Source organism: Dicentrarchus labrax, unplaced genomic scaffold (assembly GCF_905237075.1).
Source record: "Dicentrarchus labrax unplaced genomic scaffold, dlabrax2021, whole genome shotgun sequence".
Lineage (NCBI taxonomy): Eukaryota > Metazoa > Chordata > Actinopteri > Moronidae > Dicentrarchus > Dicentrarchus labrax.
In genome coordinates, this window is record NW_026136722.1 from 480836 (window position 1) to 506568 (window position 25733).

General features: G+C 42.3%; 6 protein-coding genes and 1 non-coding gene across 8 annotated transcripts; 3 read left to right on the forward strand and 4 right to left on the reverse strand.

Annotated features, from left to right (window-relative positions):
• Positions 1 to 189: 189 nt before the first annotated feature.
• ndufa6 (NADH:ubiquinone oxidoreductase subunit A6) lies at positions 190 to 1691 on the forward strand (the record flags this gene model as incomplete). The annotated part of the gene is made up of 3 exons (XM_051388793.1): positions 190 to 364; positions 1166 to 1281; positions 1467 to 1691. Coding segments are annotated over 3 exons (423 nt in total), but the record flags the coding sequence as incomplete, so codon positions are not given.
• A 449-nt stretch (positions 1692 to 2140) lies between these two features.
• On the reverse strand, positions 2141 to 3295 carry LOC127356030 (essential MCU regulator, mitochondrial). The gene is made up of 3 exons (XM_051387426.1): positions 3104 to 3295; positions 2825 to 2990; positions 2141 to 2357 (listed from the first exon to the last, which is right to left on the reverse strand). The coding sequence occupies exons 1-2, from the start codon at positions 3257 to 3259 to the stop codon at positions 2853 to 2855; spliced, it is 294 nt and encodes a 97-aa protein (XP_051243386.1). The 5' UTR covers positions 3260 to 3295; the 3' UTR covers positions 2141 to 2357; positions 2825 to 2852.
• Positions 3296 to 3452: 157 nt separating this feature from the next.
• Positions 3453 to 10117, reverse strand: fam234b (family with sequence similarity 234 member B). The gene is made up of 13 exons (XM_051387422.1): positions 9957 to 10117; positions 7915 to 8457; positions 7379 to 7492; positions 7021 to 7188; positions 6730 to 6845; positions 6252 to 6402; positions 5984 to 6125; positions 5392 to 5586; positions 5207 to 5285; positions 4932 to 5099; positions 4696 to 4816; positions 4246 to 4472; positions 3453 to 4160 (listed from the first exon to the last, which is right to left on the reverse strand). Exons 1-13 carry the CDS (start codon positions 9991 to 9993, stop codon positions 4158 to 4160), a joined length of 2064 nt encoding a protein of 687 aa, XP_051243382.1. The 5' UTR covers positions 9994 to 10117; the 3' UTR covers positions 3453 to 4157.
• A 313-nt stretch (positions 10118 to 10430) lies between these two features.
• On the reverse strand, positions 10431 to 10584 carry LOC127357218 (U12 minor spliceosomal RNA). The gene has a single exon (XR_007882178.1). It is a non-coding gene; the product is annotated as a U12 minor spliceosomal RNA (small nuclear RNA).
• A 460-nt stretch (positions 10585 to 11044) lies between these two features.
• Positions 11045 to 16283, forward strand: poldip3 (polymerase (DNA-directed), delta interacting protein 3). Of its 2 annotated transcripts, none has more exons than XM_051387424.1 (10): positions 11045 to 11160; positions 11938 to 12056; positions 12192 to 12622; positions 12777 to 12821; positions 12964 to 13041; positions 13180 to 13401; positions 13956 to 14033; positions 14156 to 14285; positions 14473 to 14539; positions 15067 to 16283. In XM_051387424.1, exons 1-10 carry the CDS (start codon positions 11093 to 11095, stop codon positions 15281 to 15283), a joined length of 1455 nt encoding a protein of 484 aa, XP_051243384.1. In that variant the 5' UTR covers positions 11045 to 11092; the 3' UTR covers positions 15284 to 16283. The 2 variants fall into 2 exon arrangements, with proteins under 2 accessions (XP_051243384.1, XP_051243385.1); XM_051387425.1 differs by having other exon boundaries at positions 12780 to 12821.
• A 651-nt stretch (positions 16284 to 16934) lies between these two features.
• On the forward strand, positions 16935 to 18720 carry rrp7a (ribosomal RNA processing 7 homolog A). The gene is made up of 7 exons (XM_051388995.1): positions 16935 to 17028; positions 17266 to 17408; positions 17504 to 17629; positions 17744 to 17867; positions 18021 to 18118; positions 18205 to 18412; positions 18534 to 18720. The coding sequence occupies exons 1-7, from the start codon at positions 16965 to 16967 to the stop codon at positions 18617 to 18619; spliced, it is 849 nt and encodes a 282-aa protein (XP_051244955.1). The 5' UTR covers positions 16935 to 16964; the 3' UTR covers positions 18620 to 18720.
• A 530-nt stretch (positions 18721 to 19250) lies between these two features.
• LOC127356345 (zona pellucida sperm-binding protein 4-like) lies at positions 19251 to 25665 on the reverse strand. Its single transcript, XM_051388018.1, has 12 exons — positions 22801 to 25665; positions 22517 to 22641; positions 21658 to 21778; positions 21297 to 21431; positions 20990 to 21162; positions 20642 to 20721; positions 20363 to 20496; positions 20101 to 20284; positions 19862 to 20006; positions 19711 to 19780; positions 19490 to 19624; positions 19251 to 19402 (listed from the first exon to the last, which is right to left on the reverse strand). Exons 1-12 carry the CDS (start codon positions 22991 to 22993, stop codon positions 19251 to 19253), a joined length of 1647 nt encoding a protein of 548 aa, XP_051243978.1. The 5' UTR covers positions 22994 to 25665.
• Between the last annotated feature and the right edge of the window lie 68 nt (positions 25666 to 25733).

Consider the following 25733-nt stretch of genomic DNA (forward strand, 5'->3'; position numbering starts at 1 on the left):
ATCTTTCCCAACAAATACACCTCATGTTATATATATGTTTTTAAAACACTACAATTAATACTGAAACTCATACAAACCAAACTGAAACTAAATTAAATTGAAAATAAAAACTAATAAAAAATGCACCACTCTGCTGCCGCATTGACCCCTTCAGTCCACTAGGTGGCAGCACAGTGTCAGTCAACATGACACCATCGAGTAGCTGCAACCGGAAACCAAATTACGGCAGCAGTCATGGCGGCGACCCGAGCTGTAGCTGGTGCTGCTAAAGTTGTCAAACCGATTTTCAGCCGGGACCTGGACGAAGCTAAGCGCAGGGTCCGGGAGCTGTACCGAGCCTGGTACCGAGAGGTCCCCAACTCAGGTATGTGGCTCCGCTGTGGCGGGAAAAAGGTGTTTAAAAGACAGCGCCAGCGTCAAGGTCGTGTCTATGTGGAGGTTCAACATAACGACTAACGTTAGCCAGCTGCCAGCAAACATCAACAGAATATAACATAAAACATTTTAAAGAAGCTCTCTGTTCCCCAGTGTTTGATAGAAACGTTGACATGGTCATTTTAGCTCATTGAATAATGAGAAACCTTCATACCTGGCGATATTATCGGGGCTAACACCTGCAGCTACCTGAACACTGTTTGTGATATTAGCCTGTGAATGTTGGCATTGACCATATGCTCATATAATGATAGTGTTTTTATTAGTATTTAAAGATGTGCTGTTTTAGATTAACGCTCTCAGTCAACACCTGTTAAAGAGGATTGTTATGAAACGTGTCTTTCCTATTTTAGGGCCTCGATCATATGTATAGTGTATGTTTACATCTAACTCATACAGACCTATATGAGAGGCACACAGGCTGGTTTCCACTGTGCTGACAGGTTGGACAGCTGTCCACTTTATGGGTCCCATAATAACTCAGAATAAGGCTGGAGATATTCTGTATTTTCATATTCAATAAAAACACCACAATGAATTTATTCTTCTGTCTAATATTGCATGTGTGCCCAAACCCCGATATACCGTTTCATCTGCTCTATAGACCTTTATTGTCTAATATTACAAAAATCAGCCTCACTATTGCACTGGGTGGTGGTTCTGGCCTTCCTGTTCCTGGGTGAAGTTGGTGTGGTGGAAACGGAGTGACTTTGTGTTTGTGTCTTTACAGTGGAACTGTTTCAGCTGGACATCACAACGCGTCAGGGAAGAGACAAAGTGAGGGAGATGTTCGACAAGAACAAGCATGTCACCGACCCCCGTGTGATTGATATGTTAGTCATTAAGGTAAAAACAGCCTTTCACTGATCTGTGATCTGCATCACCCATAATCATTTTCATTTCCTAATTGAAACAACACCGGAGTCAGATATTGTGGCTGCTCAGTACCTCATCCCATCACAGTTGACTGAATGAATGAAGATACATGATGTCTTCCAGGCTGTGTTTAAACGCTTTCATTTGATCTCCAGGGGAAAATGGAACTTGAGGAAACCATCCACGTCTGGAAGCAGAAGACCCACGTTATGCGCTATTTCCACGAGACCGAAGAACCTCGTCCCACTGACTTCCTGTCCAAATTCTACCGGGGTCATGACCCATGAACTGTGTAGCTCTCTGCTGACCTCTGACCTCCCCTTGCTTGTGTCCAGTGTGACAGATGTTCCCCTTTATTGTAAATACACACTTAACACTCACATACCTACAGTTGTGTCTTTTATTCAAAGCAGAGATCTTAAAGGGACAGACACGTAGAAAGTAGCTCATATTGAAGCTGCTCAGAATGATGTCTTTTGGTTATTGTCATTCTGTTTAGAAGAGACGTTGTTGTTGATCTCCAAACCAAAACGTAGAAGAAAAATAAGACTTATTAAGTTTTGGATGAACTGTCCCTTTAGGATGGTACAGAAGAACTACTGGTGTGGTATTTTATGGACCTGGAAACCACTGAACAGACAGCCCTGCCCTAACTCTATAGGTGGCGTGTATATAAGTCTATGTGTGTTGTGACTTATTAAGTTGCCTATTAAGATTATTCTTGTGTCATAAACAAATCGTATGCTCTTGTCATACATGTAGGGAAACTACAGACACAAACATCACACTTTATATGACTATGATGATTGAGTAATCTCTGAGCACGTGCTGGATTTTACCATCGCTACTCCCTTTATTAAGACTTTAGTAGTGCATGCAAATACAGTACGATACAATCAGCCTGAGACAGCCCTATCATTGACGATAACAGCGAAAACCCTGAATCCAGTGCAGACTTGAAAACACAGCAGAGGGAACACCAGGGAGGCATTAGTGTGCTCTGAGGCTCAGACACTCTCCCAGTGGTAGTGACAAAACAAGGTGACCTGTTGAGGAAAGAGAAAGAAGTCTGAGTGGTGATTTATTTTTATCCTGTTTTAATCTTACACTCCAGAACTGACACGGTTTCTTAACTCTGGCTAAAATATGTTTGGCAACAGCTGCAAAAAACACTTAAAATGAAGCTCACAGAGGAACTATCGTGAATGTAACTCTTCTCTTCTCTACTGGGGTGGCAAAATAACTCCTGTAATAGTTTTTTGATGTTTTATTTTAACCAAACTTGGAAGGTATTGGCAATCCTGTAGTTGTGTAAATAATATGAAACATGTTTACCATTGACAATCATACTGATTATAGGCCTGTTTACAGTATTCAAATGATCTTGGTTGTAAATAGAAGATCACGTTTCACATGTAGCTTCAGTATATTGTCTTGCCTGGTTGTTGGTTAGTGACGTGTGTGTGTGTGTGTGTGCGTGTACTTGTACCACACAACCCAAGCCGGGTGTTACCTGACAACCAGGAGGCCTCCACATCCCCTCAGTCATCATCGTCATCGTCCTCGGGGACGAAGATGTCGTGCTCCTCCAGCAGCGCCGCAAAGTTCTTGCTGATCAGAGTCCCCACATACAAGAAGGGCACGAGTACCAGAGCAATCCGGATAAGTCCGAAGGGGGTCTGCTTCCCCGGTGACACACACACACACACACACACCCACCCACCACCATGGAAAGAAACTAAGTTAGTTCATGCCGAGAGCACCACACCGACCCTTGCAAAGCAGCACTCACCTTCTTGGGTTTGGGCAGGATGGCGCCGGACGGAGTGGACACGGCGGCCCGGGCCGGTGTCACGGTGCTCCCCGGCCCGCAGGAGGGGGTCAGCGGGGAGGTGCGGGCGTTTCTGAGGGCAGACAGCCTGGCCAGGCGACCGAGGGCCGACGCCATGTTGACAGCGTTTGACGCGGCAGCAATGCGGAACACGGCAGATCATTTTGGATGTGGAGGCGCAACAGCGCCCCCCTGCGGCACTGTAACGCCACACCACCCTCCCTCTCTAATAATAACTCATCATTTCTATCAACGCAGTACCTGAGACGGTGAAATAAAGGTTGGAATAAACCACACACGATACATGATGCAGCAGTAAGAACTGATTTTCATTTGTTCTCTTGTTTCAGCTTGTTTCAGTTTCAGCTTACATTTAAATGCCATGATCTTTAGCAGCCACATATTCTCAGAAAAAAAGATTTATTATATAACCATAGAAAAAAATCAGACAAAATAACTCAATCCAAAAAAAAAATCAACGTTAAAGCAAATCAATAAATACTGTACAGCATTAAATATTTACACACAACTCCCTACACTGTTGACCTCGGTGATGAGCAGAAAAAACACGATTAGCCGCTTCATGACGAAAACTGCATGTGACTGGGGGATGACACCACATGGATATACTGGCCAGGGAAGAGTTATGAGTGATGCATACTGTAAACACATTTACATGCTCTTTCATCAGCATTTTTGTGCTTCACTGTCAGTAATGAACTACCGTATAAAGTTAGTCTTCTGCCATCAATTCCAAACAAAAGACTCTCCTGAATGCGAGTTAAATAAATTAAATAAGCATGTTCAATGTACAAACATAACAATACAAACAAAATCTCTACTTACAAATAATCTTTTTTTTTACAGAAAAGAAATGTCTTAGTGAACCAAACAAGATGCGTCTCCTCAGGGTCTCCGTAGTGCAGAGCTGTCCCCGACTTCTGTTCCTTTCATCCTCAGTCCTTTTAGTGGCACCGCTTCCTGTGAGGCAGAGCGTGGTAGCGGCGGTGGCTCATCACTAAACAAAGCAACACAGTTAAGAGAGCGTAAACAATCAAAGTGACACACAGTACGCATTATTGTGACTATCTCACGCTCCTCACCATGTGTTTAAAGGACAAACGCCTGAAGAACTTGTTGACCTCAAACACTGCAGGTTTAAGAGGTTCCCCGGTCTTGTTGCGCTCCCCTAGCCTGACAATCTGTCCTTTGGTGATAGCAGCTCTGAGGCTCATGCTCTTGACTATCCGAGCGCCGGGCTCCGAATCGGGTGTGGGTCGGGAGGATACGGTGATGTAGGTGGCGTCTTTCTGGCGCTCCTGGTAACTCACTGTCGGAGACAAAGGAGGAGGAAATAGGAAGAAAAACATTTGTATTACTCTAACACGTGTATTACTTCCTGTCTAATTACTATGTTGGCTCATTTACTACTGACATACTTTTAATAACAGACAGGTATACAGACTTCTGGATAGTGAATGATAAAGGTTAGTAGACAAACTCATTATAAGCCGCATTAAAGCGGATATAGTTCAGCAGATTTGAACGTTTACCTGCAGAGGTGACTGCGGTGTCTGTAGTACTGGTGAGCTCCAGCAGGATTGTGGGATATGCAGGGTGCAACAGGAAAAGTTTTCTAATGAGCGGCTCCGCTGCAGCAACACCTGGTGCCACCTACACAGAGTTGAGTTTTTCATTGATAGACAATAAATAGGATGTGATATGATTCACACACAGCTGTTTATCTATTTTTTTGTATCAACAGACCAGGACAGTTCATGAAACTCACAGTTGCCTTGGTAACATTCTTCTGTACTTTGATTGGTTCGCTAGCCCAGAAGAGGAAAGCTGATTGGCCAGTAGAGGTGGAGATTGCTGAAGTTTCCAAAACAAGACGAGGACACACAAACTCTGCTGTCCAGAGAAGATGCCCATTTGCCCCATCGACAACCTGTGCCTGAGAGACGGAGAGGAGGAGAACCTCAATTTGACCAAACAACACAAAGAGCAGTTTAACCCGATTTTTTGTGCAGCAAAAGTGTATGAAAGGATTGTTTGTTGTACCTGCATGATGCCGTTTGCTGAATGCTGAATGAAAAGATCAAGAATTCCATCATCATTGAAATGTCCTGGGGCTGGTTGACTGTGACAGGCAAAGAAATAATTTAGAGAAATGTAGCAACAGTCTGATACATGACTTGTATTGTTGTCTCATGATGACAGTAGAGTAGTGATGTGCTGGGCTTTACCTGTGAATGGGAGCCGAGCTGAAGGTCCATTCTTTATGTGTGTCCTTCTGCCTGAGCACTGACAGTTTGCTGGAGCCGTACACCAGCACCCAGTCTCTTTTGGTGGAGTTGAGGTTCGAAACAGTGTCCAGGCTGTTGTGGTTGTTGCCAAATCCAGCCACAAGAGGGAGCAGGAACTCCACGCGCTCAGATCCTCTACAAAGACGACGCCTAATTAGTCATAATTTTTTTTTTGGACAACATGCTATGAATATTGTAACAATCTAAGAGTATTTCTACCATCTTTTATCTAAAATCATCTAAGATGCTTCTTGATGTTTGGGACTACAAAATATGTGACTCAAGACAATACAGAATACTATACTTTTATATATATATTATATATAAATTGAGATAAACAAGTCCAACCATTTCTATTTTATTGCAGTAGAATACACTGCTAAACAAAAAGAGGTCTCTTGCGGCAGCTCAGGCATCACACTTTGGTTTTGTAACAGTGTGTCCTTCCTACCAACGGATTAAAGGTTTAATATTTAACAGACATAGAACAGAAACGTCTGTACAGAGCGATGTGCCAGTCACCGAGCTGTACCTGTAAATGTGTATGAAGGAGGAGGAATTGGTTTTCTTGAGCCCCTCCCACCCTGGATCCTTCCTTTGTAGTGCCTGAGTTGTGGGCATTTTGCCGGTGGCACGAACGTAGATGTCCCGCAGAGAGATGGCCTCTACATTACCTGATGGAAAAGACATTGACACAAAATCAAATCATCATATCGTGCATTTTCTGTTTGAACTATTGGAACCAACTGCCTGAACAGAGTGATGTTTAAGAACTTTATATTGCTGGTTGATTCTTTTACCTAATCCAAAGAGGATGTAATAGGCCCCTTGTTGTGTCTCATGCAGCAAAGGACCAATCAGCTTTCCTTGTCCAGTGAGGTTGAAAGGCACGGGATGTCCGAGCTTCATCCCTGACCGCCCACACATCAAGGTCAGTGAGAGATCCAAGGCCTGAGAATGAATACAGCAGAATTAGGTATATGCTCACTGAAAACAAAGGCCTGGAAACATGATCTGTAACTCATGATCACAACAATGTTATATATTCCAAAGAAAAGTGAAAAATAGACACGAATGGGATTGTTACTGGAGACACAACACACCTTTAATACAGCAGTACTCAGCTAAACTATTATCAACACAACAGGCTCACAACACAAGTCTTTTAGCCAAGTAAGAATAGTAACAAGTGACTTTTTTGTATACTACTAGTGGTAAAATGCCTCAGTGTAACTTGAGTATGAGTGTAGGGGAAAAGGGGGGGTGGCTGTCATATACCTCATCTGCAGGCAGGGTGGCTATCAGGAGGTCTGGGACTGAGTCTCCCTGGAGGTCTGGAAGTAGTACCGCCTGGGATTCGATGTTCTTAAGCAGGACTGACCACAAGTTCTTCCCTGGTGAGTGAAAGGAAACCTCTTTGACCCAGTTTTAACTGGTTTGAACACTACAGGTGGATTGCCACTTGGTTCTTTGCATATAAGACCATTTAAGAAAAGATATAAAATGTTTGTACATGTGGTTACTCATTATTAAGTACTGTGAGCTCTGTGGCTCGGCTTGTGCTCTAACCTGTGGTGCCATTGACTGCCATGACGATGGATTTGCTGATGAGGAGGACCACAGTTGACGGCTGCGCGCTGTACTGCAGACCACATTGGATGTACATCACAGACTCCCGCATGACTTTCCTCCACAGCACCTGACCGCTGACTGCAGACAGGGCCACCGCACTGTAAACTGGGTAAAAGAAAGGACATAATGATCAACAAAAAACAGGAAAAACACATAAAATCAGGAAGGTTAAAGAAGGAGAAAGAGGACGAGATATTAAAATGGATCCTGGTTTTTGAGGAATTGTCTGAATCAACGGGATAGAAACAAAATCAAGATTAATTGGCTGAGCCTTTTCAAATATTTATTCACATACTTTTGTTCCCTTGTGTGGGATGGCTGTCATTGGTCCATTCAGTAACGCCCAGAAACACATCTTCCACTGAATCACCATCAACATCCCACAAAGCCAGCGCTGGTGGAGTGACACCTGGACGGAGAAAACAAAAACACAATTAGCACTGCCCACCAGTAGTGAGGTTGTTCTTTTTAAACCAGGGAAGGATGAACTTGTTCTTTTGACCTACATTTTGGACCAGCGGGAGGAATAAGGGGGGAAAATGTGTGAATCATAAAAGACACAATCCTGTTTATTACTTCCAACCTACAATACTTTTACAGTACATGCTAAAACAGAACATGTGGAAGGTGGAGTGAAGCTCACAATCCTGTGTAATTACAGTGGACTAATTAATGGGTGAGTCAGCGGTGTCTAGCCACAGAGACTCCTATGTAAGTCTCTGTAAAGTCAGCATTATTGGTGGAGTAAGCTCATATTGTGCATCATATTTTCACACACACATATCTTTAATATCTCAACCAGATCTGGTGTAACTCTCTTATTCTCTTTACCTCCAGCATCTCCCAGTGCCCGCTCCCACTGCAGCCTCTTTTCCAGCTCTCCCTTCTGGCATGGAATCAGAAATGCACACAGCAGCACGAGCAATGTGGCACAGACCAGAGGCACCAGGAAAAACGCACTCCGGACAGCGTTCTTCATCCTCATCCTCTTTTCTTCTGCATCAGTACTATGAACCCCCAGCCCAGCACCCCCCAGTGGCCCAGGCCCCCCTCTGTCCTCCCCTGCCCTGTCCCTGCCTGAGTCCCTTTGGCTCCAGTACTGCATGCCTTTCACGTCATCCCTGTCCTGCCTGGATTTGCTGGGGAGTCGTTCCCTCCATTCGTCCTCCTCTTCCTCCTCGTCCTCCTGCGCCTCGTCGTCGGCCCCCACAAGCCTTCCGGATCTGCCACGCTTTGAGGAGCCCGTGCCGAGGCAGTTGTCCCTGCCGAGGCCGTTCCGGGGGTAGTTGAGCACGAGGTCATCCTCTTCACTCTCGTCCTCGCTGTCTGCTTGGGTGAGAGGGTCGTACTCCCCGAGCTCCGAGCCTTTCTTCCCTACAGAGACACAGAGGCAGCAGGTGAGAATCAACTGTCCTGTGTAGTTACTAAGTCAGAGTATGGGTGGGACACATGATTGTTGTGTTGTAATGTAGTGTATAGTGTCAGATAATACATTTTACTCAAGTACTGTCCCTTAGTTAGCAGTAAAATATATCAGATTTCTTTGTAATTAGAGCAATTAAACTAAAGGGTTTTTATACATCTTAATCTGTTTTGGCTGTACTAAGTTGATCGAGGTTCCTGACTGGACATTATTTATGTAACGTTAATTCATTCTAACATAGCAAGCATTTTTATTTTCCTAACCGTCCCCTTATAATAACGAAGCTGCCATCAGGCGATTAGGTTTGATGTTGTGTGTCTGAGTGTTTACATTCTGTGCGCACAAAGTCACAGGTGACGGGGCAAAAAGTTCAAAAGTGTGAGTTCACTTCAATAAATGTCATGAAAGTACAGCTAATTGCAATATATGTCAAAAGGTAGTTGCATGTTCTATATATTTTAAGCTCAAGGACTATAGTTCTTTGGTCATTTGTAATATTACGTTTAAGTTTAGCCTCAGGTAGTGAAGCAGCATCAATCACCACCAAACATCTGTAGCAACTGCTCCCTCATACACAATGTTATACAATATATACATATTATTATGTATTACAATAATTTAACTTTTATTTCTGCCAAAAAAAAGAGTACCAAAATAACTTTTCATGTAGAGTTTTTTTTTGGGCCAAATTATATAGAGCAGTTACAGTAAAAGTATTGATAAGAAATCAGTATCGATGAATTCCTAATGCTACCCATTCCTAGTTTTTGCACATTAACTATTACTGTTTTTATTATTTTATTATTATATTTGAAACATTTATTATTTCATCTGTAACATATTTCTACTACTACTAGTACTACAACTACTAATTCTAATAATAAATCTTAGGATGATTGCATAAAAGTTACTTTGATGTAACTATAATATTGTAGCCTGCTCAAAAACGGAGACCTCTCAAAATATAGCAAATATATGATGGATAAAATAAAACTACTACAACACATATTATTACAATAACACATATATATTATCTTATTATTGTATTATAACAAATACTGTAACATTTTGCCTGGCGTCAGATATAACATATCATGTCCTCTAGTGTTTACTCAGGAGCAGGACAGTTATAAGGGGACATTAGCTCGCCGCTAGCTAAAAGGCAGAAGACAGCACTATGTCCGCACGCTGCTCCACACACACAGAAACCCGGTCTGTCTTCAATTACATCATCTTTAAAGCATGTCCATTAATCTGGGACTCTAACTACGTATGACAAAGAGGAGCATCCAATGAATCAACCTCCTCTGAAGAGCAGAGGAGCCACAGGGGACCCTCACAGACCCCCTCCCCCCCTCACTGGTCCCGACTGCTGGTGGTTTCACTACATTATCTCATTAACGGTTTCGTCGGGTTGTCTGTCCGGTAGAAACACCGTAGCGCATCTTACCGGGTAGTTTGAGGGCACGGGACAGAGCTGCAGCCATTTCTCCTCCGTTACCAGCGACGTAAAGCAGATGTGATGAACAGCGCGAGGACACCGACCAGCAGATTGGATCTGCGCCTGCCCAAATGCATCCTGGGATTTGGAGTTGTTTCCTGTGACGTTGGCTTCCTATAAAGTGAATTAATTAATTAACGTTACATATTTGTTCAGCTGTGTTTTATTTCTGAGACTACCGTTGGTGATGTCGTCATAGTAATATGTTATTATCAGACATTATAACGTTATATAATATATATAGTTATATTATATATAGTTATATATATTTATATATAAGTTTATATATTGAGTGACAGTCTCCTAATGTGTAACGCAGGTCTATTACAAGAGCACTAACGTTACATATACGTGTTTCTCGGCGGTGACTCACTTGTCGCAGTGTTTTATGGTTTATATTTTATTTTTGGACATTAAGGGGTCGGGGAAGGTCCTGGTCCTGCGAGGCATCTAGCAAAGTAGACCAGTCACCTCAGCAGGCAGACCTCTGCCCTTTCAAAAATTCATCTCGTAAGTTGAACGAGGACACGGGCGTCACCCCGCGTCGTTATTTTCCTTACTCATCAGTTTAAGGCATGAGGAGTCAAACGTCGAGGACCGGGATAGACACCGTAACCAGGCGTCCTCTGTTAGGGTGCCAACTGCATGACTTATTTCACTTTAGTTTCTCCCAACAGTTGGGTGTTATTGACTAATATATTGTTATTATGCAATATAACACCGTGTTTTGATGACGGTATACCATATTTGTGGCGCAAAACCATAGTATGTGTTGTAAGAATTCGGCGCAAAGGCTCATGGGTACTGAGGCGTGTATCTCATTTGCATATTGTCCAGAGTAATCGATCGCTGATGTAGTCATTTGTAAAAGGGGAACCTGCGTGGTTCCGTTCAGAATCAATATAGTCGTGTGTTTCAACATTTTATCGACATTCCCTCTTTATTTTGAAGCACATGATAAACACACAATGAACTAAATATATCATCAAATCCAGACAGACAGTTTGCGTTCTGGCGCAAATCGGCTTCCGTATTCCTAGGTAGCACTTCTCAGGCGCGCATGCGTTGTGAGGCAGTGTGAGAAAATGGCAGACGTCTCTTTGGATGAAGTGATACGACAGCGCGGTATTAACCTCAAGGCACAAGCTAAACGGTATTTAAACTACAACTACACTGGTGGATGTTGTGTTATTAAGGACGTAGCAACTTGCAGGGACATTTCTAAAAGCATAACGAGAACTGAGAGCTGTTGGTAGCTAGTTGGCTACCGTAAGCTAACGTAAGCTAACGTTAGCCCATTGCAGCCAGCAGCGAGTACATCGTAAATGCTACGCTAGGTAGCTGTTAGCTGTTAGCTGTTAGCTGGCATTAGACTCAGGCCTTCACGTCGTGGAGCCATTCGTCCCTGAATTTGGTAAATATGTTAGTTATTGGGCAAAACTCACTTTTTAATCAAACTGGGATGTATTAGTCGTGGAAGCGCATTAAATTGAAAAGCTGCGTCCGGTTAGTTTATCATTGTAGCATCTCTCTCTGGGATTAGCTAGCTAGTTAGCGAGCTAATATTTATGTTGGCAGCAAAGCAAGTCTTTACGACAACGTAGTGAACCAGCGTGGTTACTGGAGAGACTGGTTATATTATGGTGGTGGTTTGGTTAAAAAAATGGTATTATTGTCCCTCCAACACTGTGAGCAAGTAACTTACAGCAGATATTATACTCTGAATTGGAGCCCAGTATTACAGCAATTGAACGCATCCCCACCAGTACTGTGTGGAGGAAATAACTCTAAAGATAATTAGTCTGCTAATAAACAGAACTCAGGCGTTAGTGGCAATATATTTAACACTGTGGACAACACTAGCTAAACACAATACTAAAGAGTATTATAGGATCATTGATGTACTTTGTTTCTTCTTTCTTTCTCCCAGGCCCATGTTCGGACGGGGTGCAGGGGGGGTCGGCAAGAGTTTTGACGCCCGGCAGAAGATTGGGGTTAATGATGTCAGACAGCGGCTTGGAGGGGGAGGTGGTGGAGGAGGAGCAGCAGGCAAGGGCCACCATTATTTCCTGGACAAAAAAAATGCTAGATCACTTTATATTCAGTGAAAACCATTTGTTTGTGTGCTATGTTTTAGGGATTAATACTAAGTTTGCCCCCCATCTTCTTCCTCTCTCATCTCAGGGTTTCAAGTAAAGGATGCCAGAGAAAAGCTGGGTCAGAAAGATGCTCGCTTCAAAATCCGTGGCAGGGGGGGAGGAGGAGCCGGAGGAGTGCAGGATGCTCGTCAGATGATCAACTCGCGCAAACAGGGGCAGAATCAGTTCAGTGTCCCTGCACAGACCACGCAAAAGGCCGCAATAACACACCAGCTACAGAGCCATGCGCTTGTGCCACAGATACAGATACACACCAACAATCTTGCTGGTGTGAACACAAGGCACTTTGCCCCTAATGTACAAGGACTGAGTGGAAGGGCTAGTGCAATGCCACAGCTGAGCAATAATAAGAGAGTGATGGATGCTCGTGATAGGCTGAGCCTCAAGAGGAGCATTGGAGGGACACAGACACAGGCAGTTGCCACACCACCCCTTAAAATAACTAAGACTATCCAGGTGAGGTTAAAATAGGTTTCTTTTTGTCATACAAGATCAGTGACATCACACACAAGGATCCATACATGCAGGCGGATGTATGTATCCGTGTTTGAAGTGTAAAAGAACATTGGCATTCTTATTATACTCTAATGTTTGATGCTTCTTCTTACAGCAGCGTCCAGTAGGGATGTCAGGTGGAATACGTCCAGTTACCCAGGTAGAGTTGTTTTTCTTCTCATGTGTAAACATGAAGGATAGTAATTCTGTTGATAAATGATTCTTCTGAAAGAGATCACAATGTTTTCCTTGTGTAAGATTGTAAAATATGGTACTAATGTAGAGTATTTTGTCTCCCACAGCCTGTCTCAAATGAACACGATGGCATCTCCAGTAAACAAATGAAGATCTCCACAGCTAGTAGTATGCTACAGTCACGGGTAAGAGCTGCTTCAGAACATCTGACCTGACCTTACTCAACACAGAGGCTCAAACACATACTTGAATTATTGCACATCTAGTGTCTGCTTCTTGGCATTAAATTAAACTCTTCCTTTCCATTCCTTCATTTCATAAAGTCTGGTGCAGTCGGCTCCACATTCTCCATGTCAGCCCCGATCACCAAGGTCGTTAAAAATGATGCTTACACCGCCCCACGTCCTCCTGTCCCTGTGGCTCCCACCCGGCCCAACACCAGCATGGCCGCTGCCCGGTCCTCAGCTGCAGCCTTACAGCCAGTCTCCAGGACCCTGCAGCAAAGCGCAGCACAAACCAGTACAACAGCTCCTACTCCTCCTCAGGTAGACATCTGTGATCCCTGATCTGTAGTTTAGTATGCACTCCTTTCCCACCCTTTGTATCTTCTGACCTTTGACTAACATTATTCAGTGTAATTTGCATTTATGTTGGATACAACAAGTCACTAACATTTCTAATTGAGCCTCTTGAGAGAAACCAACCAAGTTAAGGTTGATTTGATATATTACTAAGACAGTTAATTAGAAATGCTTACACAAACAGCTGTTTGTCCTGATTAATTAATTAATTTTTGAACTTCTTAATATTTATCAAAGGTTCCCTTTGCTAAAATACTTTTTCTTCCATTGAGCCGTCCCCAGGTTTAATCATTTTGTGACCAATAACTTTAACTATTGCAAACAGCTATATGTAGACATTTGCCTAACGTCTAAAATCAAAGACACGTATGTTTTAAAGATGTGTTCTTAAAATAATTTGTTAAATTTTTATCCTTCCACAATAGGAATTTAATCCTCTCCCACACAAGCATTTTTTACGTAAGCCATTTTGTTTGCATATGCATGATCATGTGGTGTTGTCATATTTTTCTTTCCAGCCTGCTTTCAGTCCTTTGGAGGGGACAAAAATAACGGTGAACAACCTGCATCCCCGGGTCACTGAGGAAGACATAGTTGTGAGTAACTCGCACTGTTTGGCAATAACCTTTTGATCACTTTCATTTTCAATGATGTGCCGAGTGCTGTGGTGCTATGATGACTCATTCAGTGTGCGTAATCCTCATATATTTGTCCACAGGAATTGTTCTGTGTGTGCGGAGCCTTGAAGCGAGCACGACTGGTTAAGGTGGGCGTTGCTGAAGTGGTGTTTGTACGTAAAGAGGATGCCGTTAGCGCATACAGGAAGTACAACAACCGCTGCCTGGACGGTGAGTGCCAGTAGCAAGGGCATGCACATCAAACGGCTGTTGTATATGTGTTTTTGTTGAACTGTAGGATAGCCCATTTATACGTTGTCAGCATCACTGAGACGACCATTAACCAGACAGTTGGGTTGTTTTCTCTTTGTCGTCTGTTTTTGTTTTTTTTAATTATCTTTTTCTTGTCCACCTCCAGGCCAACCCATGAAGTGTAACCTTCATATTCAGGGAAATGTCATCACTTCTGATCAGCCCATTCTGTTGTAAGTAAACAAGCCCGCAGGTTTTCATTCCTTCATTTCAAATTAATCTGTAGTTGACTGTGTTTACATGCACATACTTTAGTTTGCATATTTACTGTGAACTGTAATTTTACCCTGCCTCAAGTGACTGAAATTCATGTTCCCCATTTATTCCTTTTTAAGTATAAAGAATAGTGCCGTTGCTTCTATTAAACTTGCAAGTATAATCACCAGTGACTATCCTGCTACTGCTTGAGTATTTTCAGGTGACTAGCTGCCTTTTGAAGCGGTTACTCAGATAACACATTTAATGATTGGATTATACAGTTCAAACTCTGGATATAGTGTTTCCAGCTGACCACTCACAACAAGTTTTGATAGAAATCTGATGTAGTTAAGTTTAGCTTCAAATTGAATTGTGACTGCTATTGAATGCTGCTGTTGTTCTAAGGACTCTTAAGGACTATAAGGCTTTTTGAATGATGACCAATCACTTTTTAGCTCCTGAGGAAATCTTACATGCCCCCCTCTCTCCTTGACTTCTACAGGAGGCTCAGTGATACTCCAGGGATAGGTGGTGGTACAAAAAAAGACGGTTTGCCCCCCTCCTTGTCTCGCCCTGCCGGTCAGCGAGCCTCTTCTCAGCCCACTCCAGAGGTGGACCCCCAGACCATCCTCAAAGCTCTGTTCAAGTCCACTGCACAGTCCACCTCCACCACTGAGCCCCCGAGCTCACAGGCCACTGCCTTTCGCATCAAGATATAGCTCATGTCTAGTGTGAATACGCTGTCTGTTCATAAACATATAACTGCATTCTCAGTGTTCACATACAAACTGTGTTTTTCACCCTGACAGCGGCAGGCAGCGCGGGTTTTCTCATATGAAGCCGATTTTTACACATTTGATATACATGACTTCTCTGAAATTCATGGATACCCAACATCTTGTTGTATAGTATCCAAATGTCACCTGTTTGTTCCTGAGATGGACCAGTGGAAAGAAGTGAGATGTGATTTGTTGTTTTAATCCAATGTGGTGGGGGATGCCAAATCAAACTCGATATGTAGGGATTTTTTTTATTTTTCACCAATTCGATGCCAAACTGTAAGAATATGTTGAGTAATTTTAATACTCCAGTATAACTCCAGCTACCCCATGTCCCAAATAAAAAGGAAAGGGGTAAAAAAACAGACACTAAGCAGCATTGAAAGATAGTGTTTATTGAGAGGAGGTCCTGTATATCCACACAGGTGTGTTCAGTTATATCATCGGACCATAGAAATAAATCAGAATATAGACCAAACCTAAATAGAAGAAACACAAAACGGTAGATACAGCATCTTTCTGATCGAGCAGGACAATGAAGGTGTCCTCACCAAGTCCTTGCCACAAGTCCATTCTATCCAACTTCACCTACAGAAGAGGTCTTCCTATCCAAGATAACTGAAAACAGTCAGTCAGTCAGGGGTAGACAGAAATGTAAACACCCTAATTTCAGAAAAACCAGTTATCAAGCAGTCATTTTATGTTGATACTTTGTTTTTACCATCCCTGTGGCATCCATTCTTGTGTGCTCTGTGACTGGTTTTAGCTGGTTGTCCAGTTTTGAAGCAGTAAATGTTTAATTCTTTGTAGTATACATTACACTATTTCTTTTCAAGGACTGTAAATTACGTTCTGTTGCTTTCTTGGTATGTCAGTGAAGAAGAAACTAGAGAGGTCAGATCTGTCTGTGAAATGTCGCCATTAAATATTTAGCTTTGTAGATGTTGTCTGAGACTTGTCTTTCCTGCTGCCATTTGATGATCACACACATACAGCTTTCTTAAAACTTTACACTAGTAACGGAACATACAATATACATTTGACATATTTACAACTAAAGCCCTTTTGGGTTAAGTAATAGGTGATGTTCCTTAAAACTAGTTTTAATTTATTTCTTACCTCAAGTGAACAAATGTCTTTAAACAATTAAAAACCCTTCATGTAATGAGTTCCTTATCTGAAAGCTTTAATGGCCTATTTTTGGTACAGTATTTATGGTTGTTAACAGAAGGGATGGCTCAATGGGAGCACATTAGTGATGAGAAGACTTGTTCATTTAAGTAACCTGCTTTAGAGTTTGGAGCAGGGGTCTTTAATTAAAATTCAGAGAGGTTCAGTTCAGAAAACTTTGTCAAGAAAAGATCCAGGACAGCTCGATTGAGCCATGTCTTTATATATGTACGACTTCATGAACTTCCTCATAAGACAATTATATATATATATATATATATATATATATATATATATATATATATATTATATATATATATATATATATATATATATATATATACAATTTCGGTATTGTTTGGGTTGTTATTATATTTATTTAAAAAAAAACAAACATTTAAATTCCGTACTTGCTTTTAGTTGTACTTCCGGTGTAAAAGGTCACACCAAGATGGCGCCGTCCAAGAAGAAACATGCCAGTAGCCAGCCTTGTATCATTCCTGGAGGATTTACAGGTATTAATTGACAAAATGAACAGTATTATATTCAGTTATTCCCGCTAGCATACTGACTTACCCTGGGACAGAAGCTCCTCTCGTCGTTCCTCAGGGTTCGGGTGGTTTCATTGTCCTGTGGCCGTCGGCAGCCATCGCTCGGTGATGGCCACTGGCTTGATAACAATGATGGCAGAAAGTGCACTGAGTGATGTGTTGGCTTCAGGTTTGTTTGTGTTTTCCTGTTTCTCTTCGCAGTGCTGCCTTTACAGTTTAGTTCCGACAGCGTTGCACAGCACAGTCTGTATGTGAAAGAGCACAGAGTCCGAGCAGAGAGGAGCTCACACAGACCTCTGGACCGGACTTTATTTGTGCTCAACATCCCCCCGTACTGTTCAGAGGTACCGTTTATGTTGCTGTTACCTAATGAATGGCTACCTGTAGGCATTAGGTGATATATTAGTAGTCATTGCTGTACTGCTGTGTGTGTTTTCAGGATGTTGTCAAAGACTTGTTCTCGCAGTTTGGCTGTGTTGAGTCCGTGGAGCTGAGAGACCACCCGGGCACCTTTTGGGAGTCTGGACCCAGGCTGTCCAAGGTCTTTAAACCAGTTGCAAAACAGGTGAGTTCTGCCTGCTGTAACACTAGGAGCACACATTCATTCATTCTCTGTACTTACTGTGTGCATATTTCAGATCATTTCCTCACCTGTTGTGTCTCTGTCTGCCCCTTCCAGGGTTTCAAAGTGGGCTACATTGTGTTTCAAAACTCCTCCAGTATAACAGCAGCTAAGTCTCACCCACATGATGTGCCTCTGGTGGTCTGCACAGAGCAGCGTCCAGTGAGGACAGGAGTACAGAGTGAGTGACGCTACAGCGATGCATCCATTTTTATTAATGCAATGTTTAGACTTGTTAATATACCTCTAGTATTACAACTTCGGTGTGAGACAGGTTCTTTACAAACGAGTCTTACAAAATATTCATGGTACACGTTGCACTTTCTCCTGCCAGAATGGATTCAGCAGTACAGACAGTCCTTCATTAATCCGGACAAACTGCAGCAAATAGTCGACTCCTTTATGACAGACTACGACAAGCGGAAAGAAGAGGTGAGGATTCTGCAGCTCTTCCTCCTGCATCGCCTGCCCGTCTGGTCCGTGTGATTTCAATATGGGGTTTGTTTTCTTTGTCGCAGGACGCGGAGAGGCAGAGGAAGGAGATTGAGCAGCAGCAAGAGGATGAGGAGGGCTGGGTGAAAGTCACAAGAGGACCAAAGGGCACCAAGGCCCGCCCGCACAGCGAGGCAGCTAACAAGAGGACTCTACATAAAGAGTTTAGGAAGAAGAAGAGGAAGGAGCTCATGAACTTCTACACCTGGCAGCACAGAAACACACAGAAAGAACGTAAGTTGCCCTTTCGGTTTATCCTTTTCTTCATCTGCAGGCTAGAATTTGCTTTGGTGAGGAAGATAGAGAAGCCATCAAGCAATGTTTTGGTTAACTATATTTTGTTTCTCTTTTTCAGATATTGCTGAGCTAAGGAAAAAGTTCGAGGAGGATAAACAGAGAATAGCTCTGCTGAGGGCGCAGAGAAAGTTCAGACCTTACTGAGTCCCTACCCCAATTTTCCTTATTTCACTGCTTTTGTGTGTTTTAGCTACATTATAAACATGAGCATTTCTTTTTGTGTTAATAAACTCTTCTGATTGACAGTTTTCATGATTATTGAATCATCAGCACCTCACAGGAGACTAATGACATTTGGGAAATGAGTGATGTTGACAGAAGAAAGCATTTGATTAAGACCAAGTACAGCATCAAGTATAAACCTTTCATATAATGAAATGGAATATAATCGAACTATATTTTATATTAGTGTATTTTACCTGAATTTAAAGAATTAATGTTTTCATTAGCCTAGAATGAGCCTTTTAAATCTAAAGCTGCCGCGGATCGCCTTCCATATTGAACTGCCGTATTTCTACAGTAGCCGAGAACAGATGAACCAAACACTGGCTCTAGATACGGGCTCTCATGCTCTTGGCATGTTAAACGGTAGTTTCTCCGTTGAAAGAAGGTGAGGGTAATGCGAGGGAGTTGCAATCTACAACTACACTGCTAAATGCCACCAAATCCTACACAATGGTCCTGTGATCACATCAGCAATCCTAGCACCTGTTCCTGATGTAAAATACAAAGCATACAAAAACACCTTTGAATGTGCACCACAGGATGAAATATTTTATTGAGATTGTTCACCGTCAACCTGTGCACCACGAGCTTGCTGTGCTTTTGACTTCTGCCACTTCCTGATATTTGACCATGTAGTGAACAGCAGGATCAATAGCAGGGCAGAACCAACACCCGAGAGCATATATACAGTCACCTGAAACACTGAGCAACAGAGAAAAAAACATTTAATGCAAGTTTTGCTGTTGTTCTGTCACATGGTAACTTAGTTTTGTGCTAAGCAGGACCTACTAGTGTTCTGTTTCACACACAGGTTGTCCTCTAGTTCAGTGTTGTTCTGTCCCAGCAGCAGTGGCCCTAAAGAGACCAGCTGGACCTGGTCGGACTGTGACGTTGCCTGTCTTCTCTGTCTGTCACCCTCAGATGCTGTGGGAAGAGAGTCAGAAGTTTAACACCACATACTCAGCAGAGGCAGTCAGTGTACGAGATGAAGCAGACAGTAATATACTCACAAATGATGGCGCAACGCTGTGCACAGTCAACATGGTTGGTGCAGATCTCCACCCAACAGTAGAAGTACATCTAAGTGAGAGATTACACATAGCCATGTCTGCAGAGATACACACTTAATGTTACTGACATATGTGGATATGATCACCTTACTTCCTCTACACTTGGATGGCCTGTATGAGGGTCCAAGAAGGCAAAGGTCTTGACATCAAACCTCCTGACTTGGGAGTGGGAGGTGGTCTTCCCTTGGTTGTCCACAGGGAAAGAGCTCCTCATGCTATCCAGAGGGTTGGGACATCTATCCAGGAAGGAGAAGTCAGCTGCTCAGTAACTTATGCACATCCAATCAGTGATCGCATCTCAGGTTGCCACAGTGATTGGCTCTACCTTACCCGTCATAGAGAAGCGTCCACACAGAGTGTCTAGACGCAGGGTATGCAAAGCAATCCCGTACACGCAGGGAAAGCGTAGGGTCTGGGGGCGGCTGGGCGATGGAGATCTCCACATACACAGCTTTACGCAGGGGAAAGTTCACAGGAAGCTGGTCCTCAGGAAAGAAGGATGTGAAGGATGCATCTAGAGGAACAAATAATCACAGATAAAGTAACTCAGATCTTGACATGACATGCAAAACCCTTCTCTCCATTTTATCACCTCTGGCTATCCTCATCTGCACTCTGAAGGCTCCTTGTGCAACCACAGGCGGTGGGTTGGTCACTGGAAACAAGGACCGCAAATTTGCTGCTCGCTTTAAATCTGACGACTCATATTCACACTGGACCTGGAGACTAAAAAAAAAAAAAAAGCCATACTACTTAGTATATTTGTCACTACCAGTACACTTTAATTGTGAGATAATTAATTTTCTAACCCCTGTCCACTCTGTCAGAGCCATCAGCTTTACAGTAGGTTACAGAAGATGTAAAAACTGACCTAAATGGTGAATTATTGGTGATACTTTTAGTATGCAGCTCCTCCACTTCCACCTCATAGATCATCACATCTCCATCTACCTAAAAACCAAGAAGTCAGAATCAGTTATTTACTGATATTCGACCCATATGCAAAAACATTTCAGTGAGACAATCTGAGCTCTATACAGTATTTGAATTTAGATATTCTTTTCTAAAATGCTTTGTAAAAAAGTTTTAAAAGTCCATCTGCAGCAAAAAAATTGTTTTTCTTCAGTCATGCTGCTTTTATAGTAACCACTCATGTGACTGAATTTCATACCAGAATTAAGTTTGTCAAAGAAGGTGATTAAAGGAATCAAACTCATACCTTCATCTTTGCACCACACTCCATGACTGCAATCTTGAAAACAGCCGTGTCTGGGGTGGTGACCACAGGGAAACACTGTGGCTGACCCTTAACTATGAGGTTCCCGGGATCGATGGGCGAGTCTGTGTCTGTAGCCTTTACTGAGAACACAAAGTGTCCATCCAGAGAGCAGGCTGGAAGGGAAGGAGTGTCAGCACACAGGACTTTCTTACTCAAACCAGCAAGATTAGCGTAAGTTCTTATTTGGACGAAAGGTCAGTTCACTTCCATGTATAAAGTGCTTTCATAGGTAAGACAAAAATCTTACCATTGAGTCTGTAGTAGCAGGTTGAATCACGAGCATCGTAGCAGCATCCCAGTTTGGAGCAGCCCTCATTGGAAATGCTTTGGTGGCCACAGTCCACTCGTAGAGCTCTTTCTATGTCACAGTTTCCAGGTAATGCTGGAGAAGAGCCATGTTTTTAGCGCCACTGTAAATTGTGTTGTGCTAAAAAACCCTCTATGTATTGTAAATGACAACCCCATGGCATCACTTGTGTGTAGAGAAAACTCTTAACAAAGTTTAAGTTTTAATTGATGAAACGGATGAAAAATGAGCACTGACTTCAGATATGGAGCACATAATTGTGTCATGTCCTTGTTTAAGCTCAATCGCCATCTCCACTCACGTGTTGGAATAAGTTGAGTCCTCTCGCTGGCTCTCTTTATCAGAGGACAGCTGATATTTACCCGGAACCATCGGTCCTCTCCCGTCAGCTGTACCTGCAGAGATATGACTACTTTGCTTCCCTGAGGATCAAAGGTCGTCACAGTGTGGATGTGAAGGAGCCGTGCACACTAGTAGCATTTACATTCACACACAACTCCACAGTGCGTGTCTATATTCCCTTCTGTAGTAGTTCTCAATGTACAGTAAATAAGAGGAACAATTGCATATTGAGTTTCAGACAGACATATTTATATTTCCATGATGGTTTTACTATTTAAACTGTGCAAATAATGGTAATAAAACATGTTATTTCAATGCATATACATTTTAAACACCTTTAAACTATTAGATTAAATTACTTAAATTGGTTCTTATTACCATCTAATCCATACATTAGTTAGATTCATTGGTGATCGCTATCAAGAGATGCTGCCTGCTTGTTTTTATCCTAGCTATTGGTTGAAGAATAAAGAAAGGCTGGAAGTTTCTATAAACAGGACACATCATCTTAAGTTGTTATCTATAATTGCTCATTTCTCTGCAATTGTGTGCTTTGGTGGCTGGGAGAAAAATATGATTCCATGAAAACATTAGTCCAAATTGGAGTATGCCATCTTTCATTCTTAGTTAATGGAAAACTGAATTGCAACAATCAATAGTGTTTAATCCCTTAGAAACATTGTGGGCATTAAGGGCAGGCTGCAAAAAAATATTAGTACCACTGGGAGGGCCTTGCTTTTGAAAAACATAATGTCCAGCCCAATAACTCTGGTTCCTTTATATATTTATTTATTTACATTTATGCAGTCTTACTTTACCTTAATCTGTGAATAGCAGCTGTCATATCTGCTGAAGACAGACAGGCTGCGGTTTTTCTCTCTGCCCAGTCTCACTCCACAGGACCCATCAGACTGGGGCACTGGGATTGTGGCCCCTGACACGTCTAAGAAGACAACAAAGCACACACGATGCTGATAGATTCAATGCGACTGTTCAGAGCCCATTTTGGAACTATTTAACACTCTGTAGGCTACCGACACGACTTCCAGACATGTTTTGCTATCCGTCTCAGGGGTATAGTGCTGCCTATATGTGATCTTACCTTGAACATGTATGTTACTTTTGACTAGCGGGTCAAACACAGCTCTTATCCTCCGGGCAGAGCAGGTGACTCTGGGCAGGGCGAGCTGCTCGGGTGTCCTCTTCATCAGGACGGTCGAGAAACAGCAACAGTGCGGAGCCATGAGGGCGAACATGAAAGAAAGTAAAGAACATTTTACACACTGATTTTTCATCTCCTTATACTTTAGGCTATGTGTTTTTTTTTTTTGCAAATACGGTTTTGAACCCAGAGATACCAGGTCCGTCTTTGACGCTAGGAAGTTGTCACGTGACAACTGTTAATTAGTGTTAATTAGTTTGGGGCCTGCTGCCTCGTCTACCTGAGGACAAGCTTTTTTTTTAGGGTGGGTGAGCAAAAGTACAATATACATGTTTATTGTTGGAATACCTGTGTCTGGGAAACTTACTAAGGTAAGTGACTACTGTTCTGGACAATTAAGAGTCAAATGCTACATGAAAATAAAATAAACAGTTTAAAAAAAAGGGTAATCCATTTAACTTGTAGCATCCTCTGGAGATTTATATAATAATGTAATCATTTCAACCTGTGCGCCCTGAGAGCTTCCGGCCTGGTTGAAGCGGATTTGAAAAGTAGGCCAGAATAAGCTGGTAATTAATAAAAAGGTCATCGTTTAAATAATATGTATCATGCTGAGTATTATGCATGGCCCAACTTATCCTCAGGGAGCACATTAAATGAAATCATTGCGTAACTCAAAGGCCTTGCCAACCTCACTCCCTTCCCTCTCCCTATGGCCATGCTTGTACCCATCTAATTATTACATAAGCAATCTTAAAGTCCCCCTCTACTCATAAATCAGTTCAATTCAATTTCAATTCAATTTTATTTGTATAGCGCCAATTCATAACAGAAGTTATCTCAGGACACTTTTCAAATAGAGCAGGTCTAGGCCAAACTCTTTATAACATTATTTACAGAGACCCAACAGTACCACCATGAGCAAGCACTTGGTGACAAGGGCATGGAAAAACTGCCTGTTAAAAGGCAGAAACCTAGGACAGATCCTCCGGCTCTAGGTGGGTGGTCGTCTGTCTCGACCAGTTGGGGAGAGAGAGAGAGAGAGAGACAGAGACAGACACAGACAGGTGCACAGCAACAACAGTATTGGCAATGGCAATCTAGCAGGACCATGGCAGGAGGCTCCACCAGGATCGATAAGAACCTGCAAGACGAGAAAGCACAAGAACTCCGGGGAAGAAGTGAAGTTAGTAACATGCATTAATGGGACATGAATGAGTGCAGAAAGAGAGAGAGCGGAAGAGAGGAGCTTAGTGCACCATGGGAAATCCCCCGATAGTCTAGGCCTATAGCAGCATAACTAAGGGATGGTTCAGGACTCACCTGATCCAGCCCTAACTATAAGCTTTATCAAAGAGGAATGTCTTAAGCCTACTCTTAAATGTGGTGAGGGTGTCTGCTTCCCGAACCACAACTGGAAGCTGGTTCCACAGGAGAGGAGCTTGGTAACTGAAGGCTCTGGCTCCTGTTCTACTTTTAGAGACTATGGGAACCACAAGTAGCCCAGCATTCAGAGAACGTAGTGTTCTAGTGGGGTAATAGGGTACTATGAGCTCTTTAAGATATGAAGGGGCCTGACCATGAAGAGCTTTATAGGTGAGAGGGAGGATTTTAAATTCTATTCTACATTTTACAGGGAGCCAATGCAGAGAAGCTAGTACAGGAGAGATGTGATCTCTTTTTCTAGTTCCTGTCAGTACTCGTGCTGCAGCGATCTGAATTAATTGGAGCGTTTTAATGGACTTATTGGGGCAACCTGATAATAAAGAGTTGTAGTAATCCAGCCTTGAAGTAACAAATGCATGGATTAGTTTTTCTGCATCTGTCTGTGATAGTATGTGTCTAATTTTTCTAATATTACGTAAATGAAAGAAGGCAGTCCTAGAGGTCTGCTTTATGTGGGAGTTAAATGACAAATCCTGATCAAAGATAACTCCAAGATTCCTGACAGTGGTGCTAGAAGCCAAGGTAATGCCATCTAGAGTAACTATATCTTTAGACAGTGAGTCTCTAAGGTTTTTCTTGTTCCTACAGTGTGATGTTTCATTGATGTCTGTGCAGTTTGACACTAGAAGGATGTTTTCACATTCATCTGTTGACAGTGGAAAGTTTCTCTGTGCTCATGGATCATTTGATTTTAAGGTGCGGGGCCTACCAGCATGATTTAATGATTTGTTACATCACAAATAGTCTGGATGTCCATCCTGGTCCAGTATGCAATTTATACAAGTGGGACATAGAAACTTGAATCCACCAGTGGACATCCACTGAGAATGGACTTTCCAGTGAAGTAGGAGACATCTTGTGTCCAGCAGGAAAACTTTAGAAAGCAACAAAATTTGCATATTCGTGGAGTTTAGTCATTTAGTAATACATTTTCATTTCAGTAGTAATATCAGTTACACCCTCCAAAAAATACATTTGCTGTCACCCTCTACTGATTTGAAATCCAACAATCTAATCACATCCTTGGATTCATTTTTGTAGTCGTGGAGGAAACTAGTTTGGAAGACGGAAATGCTTACATTCAGCAGCTGGAAATATTCCCATTACTTTGATTTTAAGAGAAAGTAAGTCTGGCTTTTGGGGAGAAAGGACACGATTACCATTTATGTGGAGAGTTGCAGAAAAGTAATAACTAGTAATGTAACTAATTACTTTTGAAAAGAGTAACAAGTAAAGAGTATTAAATTACATTTGTGAATAACTAGTGATCCTGTGTTCACTGCCGCAGCCTGTCAGGGTTTCAGATGAAGCTCCATTTGTGCTGCTTTGATACATCTGTGATCACTATTAAAAGCCCATTCATTCTTCAAGTAATTTGGTTTTTGAACTCGTGTTACAATGAGCTGCTCATCAGCTGTCTCACGGTA